Source organism: Rhipicephalus sanguineus, chromosome 11 (assembly GCF_013339695.2).
Source record: "Rhipicephalus sanguineus isolate Rsan-2018 chromosome 11, BIME_Rsan_1.4, whole genome shotgun sequence".
Classification (NCBI taxonomy): Eukaryota; Metazoa; Arthropoda; class Arachnida; order Ixodida; family Ixodidae; genus Rhipicephalus; species Rhipicephalus sanguineus.
Genome location: NC_051186.1, coordinates 66326650 through 66339758, shown reverse-complemented (window position 1 = coordinate 66339758; position 13109 = coordinate 66326650). Strand labels below are relative to the sequence as shown.

Below are 13109 nucleotides of genomic sequence, written 5' to 3'. Positions count from 1 at the left end.
TTCTTTGCGACTGACTGTTGAACAGCATTAGGCGGCGTTTAAAAACTTTTCCCCTCTTATATATGGCAATACCAGCGCCCCAACCCCGCAAAAGTAAGTAAACAGGCAAAGAGAAAAGCGGACCTGGAAAGGTAGTTCGACAATGGTCTTGGACAGGTAGTAGGCCTTCAGTGTATACCACGAGTTGTTCCGTTCCCGCGTGAACACAGTAGCTTCCAGAGGATCTGCATGCGGATATAAATTTGAGTGAAAAAAGCCCATTGAAATTATTTGCCCTGCGGTGTCAGATGACAGACCATCATGTTGTCACAGATTTTGTTAGATGACAAAGAAAGATTTATATTGAATATATCTGCGTTCTTGTAAAAATAAATGTTATGCTAAACCATGTATTTGCGACTATAGGGTCCAGCTACATTAAACTTTCCACTGTTACCCCTAGTGAAAGCATAACAAAAAAAAAAAGCAAGAGCCATCGCCGTATGCCGACGCCACCATGCGTTTTTTCAGACTAGATGTGAAGTGACGGATTTTGAGGGGATCTCTTTCGGTTTGGTCGACAATATATCCACGAAAAATACAATGCTGCATTCAAAAGACCCCAGCGACACAGCCTAACTAGTTCTGGTAAGTTTACTGATCAGTTACGAGAAGAACAATTAGGCACTATGAAATCAAGCTGATAGCGTGGCGAAGCTCTGCGGCCTAACACTTCGCTGTAGCACGGTGTGGTAGTTACAAAAGCTCGAAACGTTAAACAGTGCCGAAAAATAAAATTCACCCCGTAAAGCCAATAACATCATCACATATCAAGCAAAATTAAGGTAAAAGCGTCTTCGTATTTCTTTCTTTCCATGGAAAGTATAGTCGCACAATAAAGAGCGAAACTGTCCTGGAATAAAAATTAACGATTTGATCATCATTTATTGATTATATGACTTGCCTAACTTTGAATTGCCAAAAAACCAACTCCACCATATCAGCACCTTACTCGCTCTGTATGCTCTGCGTTGTTTCCAGCACTCGAACCAGAATTTTGATGCACCGTACTTAACTTTTAAGGTGCAATAATACCCTTGGTATTGAGGGTTGTTCAGAAAATGAAAAAAAAAAAAGATGTACAGCCTCGATCGTCCGAAATTACGCGAGATTTAGGCTACAGGGTTTCGCAACAACTACGATTATTATTTTGCTGGTGCACTCACAGTTGAGGACAACGGGCATCATGCCGGTGAAGGTGAGGAATATGGCGCAGAAGAAGACCAGCGTGGCGTTGTTGAAGAAGCCGTCCGCCCGCCCGCCTATGTCGTAGTACAGGAGGCCCATACACACACCGACCAGCAGGTTTGTGGCTAAACGAAGGTGAAACACCATCTGGAACGAATGCATTGATCTCATAATGCTGCTCAATACTGGTATTGTATTAATTACATGAACCACTCTTGCAATTCCTCACTGAGTTATGGAGTTCAGCTGTATAGCAATGCGCCAATATCGATGACAGCGTCCTCCGGGGCCTCTTTTACCAACTCTCTGCAATGGGTTATGATGACGTCTCGCATTTTCTCGCAAACTGCCAGCATTCGCTAATGACGGCTAGCGTTGAACTACGTCCTGTCATAACAGCAAGTATGTCTGTCAACATTTTTTGCTTGTATACGCGCAAAACGCAGGTAAACCACGAAGTATAGCAACAACTACCGCGGAAAGCATGTCGCGGCGCTGTCCCGCTCGCTGGCACCCCCGTGCTGCAAGGGGCGGCACGCTGTTCCGATTTCTCGCCATATTGTCGGAGTGGGAGTCACGTGACGGTGGCTGGGGACTCGAGGCGCGCGCAAACGCCACCTCGAGTCCTCAGCCACTGAAGCCACTTCTCTCGCCGACTGAAGAGAGGTGAGCGGGAGAGAAGAACAAACCAATACCTGGCATGTCCGTTGCTATGACGACACACGTGCGACGAGGAGAGGAGGAAATTGACCTTGGCTGAGCTTCAAGGTCAAACGCGCACACAAGATCGTTTTCTGGGCTGGTAGCTGGAGCATAAGAGCTAGTGCTTTAATAAGATTCAATTACTGATGTACACAATGTCTGACACTACATTTCGAGAGGAGTGAAGAGCAATACCGACAAGGCGTGTGACCAGGCTTTGTAAATGAGCCAATTAAACCGACGAAGTGATGTATACCACGATAAATAATAAATAAAACACTTGCGCCTCTTTGCTACACCACAACTAGTCAAGACGTTCGAGGTTTCACATGCCAAAACGTTAGCTGTGCTAAGTTCTGGCCTACCTTTACTGCGATAGCTTGTATAGCACACCCCAAGTGAAAAGTTTTCCATTACAGGACAATTCACAAGCTCTGGTTACAAAGATATCTAACACAAGTACTTGGGAGCTTTGAAGACTGGTTCACCCAGAAGTGCGACGATCAGGCCTGAAGGCGTACGCTATTAACCCCTTTGGGAGTTTGCATGTGAGGCGGGCATCCGACCTCGCATGTGATCAACTTTCATAAACCGAAGTCCCCTATAGACTTCTGATAAACGTTTCATTCTTGTTGTGCATAAGGTCCCAGTGCGGTGAGATTCTGTCACGAATCTTGCCCTGCGCGCTGTGCTCGCAATCAGGACAGCAGATGGCGACGTTCGTCATCTTCTGCCACATATAAAATATCAAATATAACGCTCTTAACGTTACATATAAAATGGTACAAGTGTTCTCGTGACATCTGCAATGGATATTTTTATTCTTATCATGGTCATCATGGGTGCAGCGCGGTTGATTACGCTGGGGCAGCTTTATGTGGCCCACACTAGATGCTACGCTAAATATATTTATTAGATATCGCGCAGGGTTCATTTCAGAAGCTCTTCTGAGCATACAATGTAACCTCGTAGGCATGATCGTCATTTTGAAGTGACTTTCACTGTTACATGCAGCGCGTCTGAAACTAATCCACGCGGACAGATACAGTGTTACGTGTGCGTGCGTCTTGTCTATTTGTCTCAGTTGCGCTGCGTGTAACCAAGTGGGAACACACTCACAGAAGACAAAATTATATTGAAGAAATGCTTTACAGTCTAGGCATGTCTCTAAAGGGACGTTCGCTGTACTGAAATGAGCTTGGTCAATGAGTCACTTCATTTGGCTATGTAACCGGGTTATCTCATGCATCCTTGTGCACGGAAGAATTTTCAAATTGTCTGTCATCTTTCTTGCTTCACTCACCGGATTTCTGATGAGTGATAAATAGCAGCGCTTGAGGAGAACGTTCATCTGCACACAACACGGAGCGGTGGTCACTAGTTGGTGTTCCTCCTGTAACAAAGTAATGCAGACAAAGTAATGCCACAGCGACTTCACTGAATTCCGTAATCCAATAGTGGATAATTATGAGGCAAAAAATTCCGGCGGATTTCCAAAAGGAAAACTCTCATAGAGTTGAACGACCGCCGCCATAGCTTACGTAGTTGGCACAGCGTCGCATGCGTATTGCGAAGGTTGTGGGTTCGGTCCCCAGCGGAGGCAACTGGTTTTTTTCGTCCACCTTCGTTTCCCATAATTTCATAATTAGCCCACCTCAATTAAATACTAAAAATAACCTCCCCTGTGCTTCTATTGGCTCCACATGACAATCTCTAAATATTGCGATGTGCGGAAGTACTGAGTGACTTCGAATAAACATCGAATGGCATTGAGGAAAACAAAGCGGATTTTCTAGACAGATAAATATTTCGTACTTAAGACTGCCTACGTTTAAAGCAGGGATGACCGTTGCCAATATGCTTGAACCATTCGTTATGTGAATAAGCTTTCTGGTTTTCAGTCTACTTGAAGAAACAGAAAATGTAAGCAAGCATATGTTATATCCTAACAACAGCGCGAAGACATGGTAGGGAAAGAAGATAAACACGATAGAGAAACGACCTACGCAAGGGCGTAGCAATGAATGCGATAGCAACAAAATGGAATGTTTTACGATGTAAGGCTAGCAGCTAACTCCATTAGGACTCGATTTCGCCCAACTCTATAAAACGTTGTAAAAAAATATGGCCGCTTTAGGAAGCGAAGTAGTTTTCGTTTTGCGATCGCTTCAACGTGAGGTGAGCGGTGACAGCACAGCACGTACAGGGATACGAGCCGTCTACTGATCTTTGTCGAGATAGCGTGCGCGCCAGCGCGGGCGACCACGCCTTTTTGATCAAAGTTCACAGATGCTGCCCGAGCGACGCAGTCCCCCACTGGCGCCCCTTCATGCTCGTTCACTCAACGGAGCCGGCCAGCGCGTTTCATCTCTGCTTGAGCCGTGCCTGTCTGCAGCCTCCGCAAGCTTTCGCTCGCACATAGAACATACGTCGCGCGGAGCTATGTTGTAGACTTGGAATTTATAGGGAATATGACGGCGAGAACCAAAGTGTGCCGTCCATATAATTGCCATCGCAATAAAAGACGTTGCGCGACTAAGACAACGCGCAAGAAACAGGGACGACACATGCCCAGGTCAAACGTTCTTGCGCATGCACGTGTCTCTTCCTTTTGTGCTATCCCAGTCGTGCATTGTCTTTTTGTTTTTCAAATTTAGCGTATCTCACCAACTCCCCCGAAGAATCGCTTTTTTTTTAAGCAAACAGAATACAGACACGTGCATACCTGCTTTAGCAAAGGGGCTGTGACTGCATGTTGTTCGTTGAGATCTCCTCCTCCATTGGCCATTGACTTGGGGCCATTGTTGGTGGGCAATACTTGGCTGTGTCGTTCAGCGTACCGCACTAGGTCGCCTTTAACGTCCCCGTATTCACCCGATGCGACTTCGATCACTGCATTTCAGGAAAGACGAGAAAAAGAACATTGATGCAAAAGAGCGCGCATATGCAAAAATTTTTTTCATAGTACTCAGACATCTAATTAATACAGAATCGCTGTACTGCTTACAGAAATCATATAGTGAGACAACGTCGCGGACGCCAAATAGAAGGAATAAGAAAGCGTCATTATTTTCCAACGAACCAGTAGATAGATATTTAAGACGCTCGTGTAGCAGAAAATTTTATAAAGTGTTTTTTTGTTGGCAACCTACGTTTCGCCCCTAGGACAATATTCAAATCACTGTAAAGGAGAGAAACAACTTTTTTCTTGCAAGAATAGTTTAGCAGGACAAATAGCGCACTAAAAATAATTGCCCACAATGAACTACAGAATCTCCGCATAATACGAAGCGGGAATGATTCCGAAACTATACGCCTGTGGTACTTTGAAGTTCACTTGTAGTAAGGTGAATGTCATATCTTAGGCTCCGAAGCCAGGCTATGGACTACTGCATGCTTAGAGACCGACAACAAAGCACTTCCTTGCTATTGTGCCTACTAAATGCCCCGATCTGTCAATTTCTGTTTGCATTTCACTTTATCCTGATAGTTCATCTATTAAGTCTAATTTCTGCTGCAGAGCGTATTTGCTGGTTTTTGTCAGACGAGCATCCCTATCTGAATAGAATTTACAGGTTAAAACCCTTTCAGGCCCAGTGATTCCAATTGGATTCATAAATTTTGTAGATCAGTCATCAAGCACCTGGTAAAGATAAAGCTTTGTGCTTCCTCAAGAGCTCATATTGAGCGTCTGCTCTACATATGGTGCCAACCTGGTACACACAACAAAGCGAGGTCACGTGTGTAGGAAGAAATTACAGAAGCGGTCGCTCTGTTCGCGCATTTCGCTGAGGCATCTTTTTTCACCGTGCAGAAGTAGGGTATTTATCTTAGTTATGTGTCGAAAATTTGAATTTTGGTTGGTGGGTATTATGCCATCCCATCGGAATGTTTTTAATGTAAGAAATTAAAAAAATAATCGAAATGCTACAATATAATACTTATTTCACAAATTAATCTGATCCCTAATTACTATTGATCGAAAAGTGGGAGCACAGATTTTTTTCATCTTTTTGGACTACCATGGTAATGCGCATCCCAAATTGTAAAAACCACTTGCTTACACCGGAAAAAAATCAATCGGGACTGAAACGTCTCTGCCCCATATATCGAATTTTGTCCAAAACAAAGTTGTACATTGAGCTATTCAAAGCAGTGAGATCTGATATGTTACAGTGATGCATGCACACAAGTTCAATATCTGTGCTCAACTAGCATTGCTGATAACACTATGAGCACATAAGTAGGGTGATTTCTCTGGATAATCATCTCACAAAAGTCTGCAGGGTTGTAGAAGGCAGGGCACTGTAGACCATTGGCTGCCAGAGTAGGAAGCAAGTCCCGAACGGCACCGTGGTATATGCAGTAGCCATCGGCAAGGACGTACAACTGCGAGGCAAAATTAGAAAATGAAGTCAGCGTTAATAGCGATATCAGTGACAAAGCGGTTTCATAGTTTTAATAGGCCGTATATAAAACAGTAAGCATTCGCTCGCTACTTATTTTAACATGCGTGGTTGCATGCGTGGACGGGCATGAGCAGATCTCATTCAATGACCCGAAAAACTCACTGTCGTAACACAGACGTCATGAACAGCGAGAAAAGATAGGTGCTCAAGGGCAGAAATGTTCCCCACGTAACTCTTTCTACCTTGTAGCAGTGACAAAAGAAAACACTGAAAATTGTAAATATAATATGCTTATACCATACGACAAGATATGCGAAAATAATCTGTCTACACAAATGGGACGAAGGCAAGTGTCGTCAGCTGTACTCTTTTATACCGGCCTAACGATATCATTTCCATGCCCAGGCAAGTACAAATAGGATTCGTGGTTGTCATCAACCCGAATTAACGAATTTGGCCGCCAAACTCAATTTAACGAAGTTTTCCATGAAATAACTCAGTGAAAAACCGGAGATTTCCTGCTAGCATTGACCAAGACGGGTTTTTCTTCGAGCGTGTGTTCCGGAGTTGCCAGATGCTACCCAGCTAACAAGCAAATAATTATCACAAAATAAGACCCCCCCCCCCCAAAAAAAAAAAAAAAGCGGCGCGACTTTTGCGTAGAAGCCCAAAAGAAGCGGACATTTACTGAATTTCCGCATTCTTGAAAATATTTTAATTATAATAAAAAAAATGTTACTGAAATGCGAAGGGGAGTTGAAAAACATCACTTTAATTATTTTGTACTGCGAAAATATGTGCAACTATCGAGGAAAGTATGTATTTACCTTTAACATTGTTTCCAGGGTAGTCTCCATTCAGTTGAATGCACGTTTGCCACTGCATGGTTAACGTCACTTGCTGATTCCCCCAACGTATGTTTGACTTTAACACTCAACTAATAAGCTCATCGATAAACGCAATGTCGATGGAAGTGATAATCATTAAAATGAGTATATTTGCTGGGAAAGGGCAAATAAGGCCAAAAAGCCGACAAGCGACTGGAAAAATCTACAAGCGACTCGACGAAAACAGAAGCCCAAATCAGCTTACTAAAAGCGGAACTGGCAACTATGTGTTCTAATGCAATCGCGTTAAAAGAGCTAGGCGCCCTGGTTACGGCCCTAGCTTTATTTTCACGAAGCTACACGCTGCGCCCGTACACAGAACAACGCAATCGGCAGTCAATAGCGCTGTTACGTACCGGATAGCGCGAAAGACGGTGGTCGTTGCTTTGAGGTCAACTTGTTGGCTAGTTGGTAAAGCATGGTGCAACGGGAAACAGCGCAGTAAAAAACGAAAACGAAAAAACGATGACGTGTGGTGTGGTTTGTGTTCCTTCTTCGTAGTCGTTTTTTACTGCGCTGTTTCCCGTTTCGCCGTTGCTTTGGTTATTTCATGGTTTATATAACAGATGGCAGTGATCATCTCCTAGGGTCTTTCTCGCCCCACCTGCTCGCGCAATCACTGCATTCGTTCTCCGCGTCATCGCATATCGGTAGCCTGTCGACAGATTAATGTGACCATCTACCTGGCCTGCATCGCCTGGACAGAATGTCCCCTATGTCTGGGCCTTCCTCAGGCCGCTCACACGGACTTCTCAGACGCGCAGGTGCGGGTTGCCGGAAAAAACAATGCCGTGGTAGCTTATGAGTGTCACTGCGGAACAATTTTAGATTTCGAAGGACTGAGAAATCGCTTTCTCGGTTTTACGAAATTCCCAACCTAACAAAATAATTCGAGCGCCTTCATCACTTCGTTAAATCAAGTTTCAACGGTGTTTATATATATATATATATATATATATATATATATATATATATATATATATATATATGTAGCCTTTTACGCACCACACTGAAACGTGACATAAGCACATCGCACTTGAGAAACATACGAATGACTATATACATCGAGGAATGAAACTAAAACAAGAAAATTGGCCGGGTATCTGCGTGCTTCGCTGCAAATGCCGTCTAAAGACACTAGAAGAGGCGCTGCGTGAGATATGGACGCCATCTGGCAATACGTCGGGAAACATGAGTGCTGTGTTGCGGGCTGGTAGTCCCGGCGCAGCGGCAGGTGAAGACCGGCGGTGACCAACGCGACCGGCGGGGACGCCGGCCAGCCCGAACACGCAGTTTGGTGCGATGCGCCGAAGGAGAAGAAACGTCCGCACTCAACGAGTACTCTCCACAAACTTTTATTTTCACGTCGCCTGGGTAAAACAGGAATCCCAGAGCGGCGCCCCCTGTCATTCGTACAATGCAATACTGAACCGAAACCGAAACACAACATGAGCTTGTGCAGAGGGCACGGAGGAAGACAAGTTTCAGCGCAGTCGCATTTTCAGCGCAGCTTAAGAAACTAGGGTCTTTAAAATTGCGTATCTATGTATTTTCTATTAAAGGAACATACCACCTAATACTTACCTAATGATGTTGCGCCTCAGATATGCGTAATATTTACTTTTTGATCGACAACGTTCACAAGTAGGAACAGCCGTACCAGTTCAAGATGGGTGGGCGGTAAGCAGGTGGATCAACTTTGGCCGAGTGGCTGAATCGAGTGACGTGCCGACAAACAGAAAGGTAGACCAAAATTTCTGCGTTTAATTTCCCCAAGAAAGACTATCGTCTTTAAAAAAATAAAGAAAGGGTCACGCTTACTCGGTCGAATAGCTGGAATATCCTCGAGCTCGGCTGGTGTATGCTGCACGTGACCGTGTGACCCTTGAGGGCGAACTTCTTCAGCGTCAGGATGCACTGCAGGGCGTTGGAGCTGTCCAGGCCACTGCGACAGGGAGATACAATGAGTTAGCACAAATACTCTATTAATAGCTGGTTTGTACACATTGCATTCATGCATGAATTCGTTCTCTTGGATGACTTTGTCAATCACATATTGAGAATTTTGAACTTTTGAACAGAGTCGCCTGACATGTTGTCCTTGCCACGATGAATCGGGAGACGTATCGTAAGCTGTTTGCCATAAAATGACGGTTGGTGTAAAAAAAAAAATTGATGTTGATTATATACGTACACGTGAGATTGCTTGGCTTGCGGGTGGCATTTAAGGCTTCATACGCATTTGTGTAATAGTGGCAAATCCACTCTGAATTGTTCATCAATACACAGCGAATATATACACGTTGCAGAAGGGAGTGAATAACAATAAATACAGGCCCCGCCACGGTGGTCTAGTGGTTATGGCGCTCGACTGCTGACCCGAAGGTCGCGGGATCGAATCCCGGCCGCGGTGGCTGCATTTTCGGTGGAGGCGAAAATGTTTGAGGCCCGTGTACTTAGATTTAGGTGCACGTTAAAGAACCCCAGGTGGTCGAAATTTCCGGAGCCCTCCACTACGGCGTCTCTCATAATCATATGGTGGTTTTGGGACGTTATACCCCAGATATTATTATTAACAATAAATACAGTGAAACAGAAGAAAGGAATTCGGCTGCTATGATGCGAAAGCAACATTCAACTGAAGCTTTACATGCAGTTACACCAGTCATTTGGGCAACAGGTGTAGGCAGGTGCTTCAAGCGATTCGGCATACTTTCATATGAAAAAAAAAATCGTAAAAGAACTATGCACGGAAGAAAGGAACACGCGCTTTATGCTTGTAATCAAATCTGTTAGACACGTAGGATGGCTTCGTAAGAAGATGATGATAGGTTAATTGTGGACAATGACAGATTTTATGGAAATGATCTAAGTAGGACAGCTTCCAGCGTGAACAAAGAATGACTGTGACTCACAGACAAACAGCTACGAAAAAAAAAAATTCGGCAGATCCCACATGCCGTGGGAATCGACGTGATGCGAAGCATGCGCAGGATGGTGACTGTGGCGTAATTTTTCACATTGAGCGAAACGTTACGGAATGACGCTAGAGAAATGTGGAAGTAGTATACGCACACTCATATGTTCAAGGGTAGCATATGTATTATATAACCCATTGTTTACAGTTGCGTAACGATGCCAACAGCAACATGGGTGTTACCAACACCAGACGCGGTAAGCTTATATTCTTCAATACTGGATAGCACGAATCCGAACAGGACAAAAAAAGAACACAGATGCACAGGACAGGCGTTACTCGCAACTAAGCTTCATTCAGGATAGTTTCCCTAGATATATACATAGCCGAGTGCCACGCGCAGGCGCACTGCACGTACGTTACAGTCACAGTTAGAGTTGTTATGCTTATACTTTTCCGTTATGACGGAGAACGCACGTACGTTTCACGAACCCGTGTGTATGTGTAGAGGGGTTCTTGACAGTTCTTGAACAAGGTCACCATCACAGTGATCAGTGAGCACCAGCAGCTGGACCGGACTTGTTAATAGGATCCGTTTGTGATCGCGGTTATGAGGAATCTAAGTGTAGTGAAGTGCGAGATATTGTGAAGCTGGTGGAAATCCTGGATGCCCTTTACGATGAAATGATCTATGATGCCTTCTGTCGTGGACGTGGCAGCGAGGTCTTTTGATGCCCTGTCCACATCCAGGCCGTCTTTCACACAGTATAAGCACCAATCATTGTTGGGTCTTGATAAATCAATGTTGAAGTCACCAGTAATAATGAGAGGCCTAGTTCTCTTAGCAGATTTATTGTAGAAAGCACTGACCCAGGTTTTTGCGTAATCCACGTGGTCCACGTTGCCGACCACTTGGACGAGAGGATGGTAGTTGAGCGTCTTCCACGGGTGTTCTGTCTTCAGCTTCCTCACTTCCGCCGCGGTGGTGTAGCGGTTACGGTGCTTGGCTGCTGACACGAAGGTCGCAGGTTCGATCCCGGTCGCGGCGGTCGCATTTCGATGGAGGCAAAATGCTAGATGACCGTGTACTGTGCGATCTCGGTACACGTTAAAGAACACCCAATGGTCAAAACTTCCCGAGCCCTTCGCTATCGCGTCTCTCATAATCATATCGTAGTTCTGGGACATAAAAGCCCAACAATTAATAATATTATCACTTTCCTTGCGTGTCAATGTGTGTGTTCGCGGTTACTGTGTTGGTTGAGACTTTGTATCACCTGTGGCACATACCCGCATAACATAAACTCTGGTGTACGGGTATGTGCCACACGTGACTGAGAGAAAGGGTTTCATGACGTACGCGACAGGTATTTTGCGTTATTCATGTCATGACCAGTGAATTGTGTTCGTCATACACTGATCGCCTGCTACGCCAATCTTGGCATATTACAAGTTATGGAGACGACCAGGAGAGCGCCGAGACGTAGGCGGCTAGATAGATAGATAGATAGATAAATAGATAGATACGTAGATAGAAACGGCCAAAGTGCCTGAGGTTCGCTAAGAAATGCTTCGCATTTAAAAAAAAAAAACGCCAGGCCTGTGCGGAAAGCGCAGCACAGTCACAGCGAAAGCTGGAAGAGCGGCATTTCTAGAGCCCGTTATGAACTCTCTTGTGGCTACTAATACAAGTACATTAGCAACGTACCCACTAGGCCACAAATCATAATTTTGGGGAAGTTGGGAAGCACCCACCACGACATTATTCGTTATTCTGCGGAGAAGCGAGGTACCATCTGTGAGGCATTATGTGCGCTGTGTTATTGCGGTGGTTGATGACGATGAAGAATTATGGCTGAGCCCTTTGTAATGGGTTGGAAGCTTTAAACGACCCACTAGTTACGTAATTCGTGATGTGTGATGCCCGGTCATTATTTAACTGTCTCACCACGCTTTATAACATACGTTAACCGAAGAAACGGAGAGCGAGAGAGAGAAGGAATTAACTTTATTGAGAGCCTGAGGAAATGGATCATGGGAGCCTTATGGGCTTCCTTGGAAACCAATAGAAGTGCACTTGCCGGGAACCCACTACGCTATAAATCATCATAATTTTTGTGAAGTAGGGAAGCAGCCACTATGCAATTTTTCGTCATTCTGCGGAGAACCGTAGTACTCGCTAAACACCTGTAGGCCATTATGTGCACTTTGTTGATGCTGTGGCTGATGACGATGAAGAATTATTGCAGAGGCCTTTGTAATGGGCTGGAAGCACTCAACAACCCACTCGTTGCGCAATTTGCATTGTGTGATGCCCGGTTACAGAATTCGCGTGTGTGTGACGCCTGGTTGTTATTTTACTCTTCTACCACACTACATTACATATGTTAATGTTGTTCCTTCCCGACATGAAGCCTGTATAGGGTCTTTTTGTAACGCAGTTTCAAGCACCAGCACGGCCCCGAGGTAGAACACTGGGCTCCCACGCAGAGGGCCCAGGTTCTGACATCGTCCCAACCTGGAAATTTTTTCTTATTTTTTTTTCTTATTTCGTGCGATAGTGGTTACGGACACCGGCGGCGGCGGCGGCGGCGGACAACTACGGCGCCAAAAACGGCCGTTGAAATTATCTCATAACAGCTTTCGCTGTAAAAATTTCACTTTGAATTAATTTGTTACCAGTGAGTTAGGAGTGAGCACTGAATACACCATTGGTAAAGCTGCACGCAGGACTGACATTGGTGTAGTTAGGTTGCTCAACGGCATCTCAGCGCACCACGCGTACCCTTGGCGGTTGTCGTAATCACGTAAGCCCCAGCACGCTGCCTCCGAGATGTTTTAACGCGATAGCGTTAGAGAGCTCGTTTCGCAGAAATGCCGCCGTCGGTGTGGGCGTCGCTAGGTCGCTTGTGAGCGAAAAATCGTCCGTGACCGAAAAATCGAGAAAGATGCAGATAAAATAAACAC

At 44.9% G+C, this 13109-nt stretch overlaps 1 protein-coding gene across 1 annotated transcript in view; it reads right to left on the bottom strand.

Annotated features, from left to right (window-relative positions):
• LOC119374481 (ATP-binding cassette subfamily G member 4) overlaps positions 1 to 13109 on the bottom strand; it is a 59921-nt gene that overhangs the window by 6176 nt on the left and 40636 nt on the right. Inside the window, exons 7-12 of the mRNA XM_037644588.2 lie at positions 9047 to 9170; positions 6204 to 6318; positions 4655 to 4821; positions 3233 to 3322; positions 1206 to 1374; positions 124 to 224 (exon numbers count right to left, since the gene is read on the bottom strand). Coding sequence (XP_037500516.1) covers positions 124 to 224; positions 1206 to 1374; positions 3233 to 3322; positions 4655 to 4821; positions 6204 to 6318; positions 9047 to 9170 — 766 coding nt within the window. The remainder of the gene's footprint in view (positions 1 to 123; positions 225 to 1205; positions 1375 to 3232; positions 3323 to 4654; positions 4822 to 6203; positions 6319 to 9046; positions 9171 to 13109) is intronic.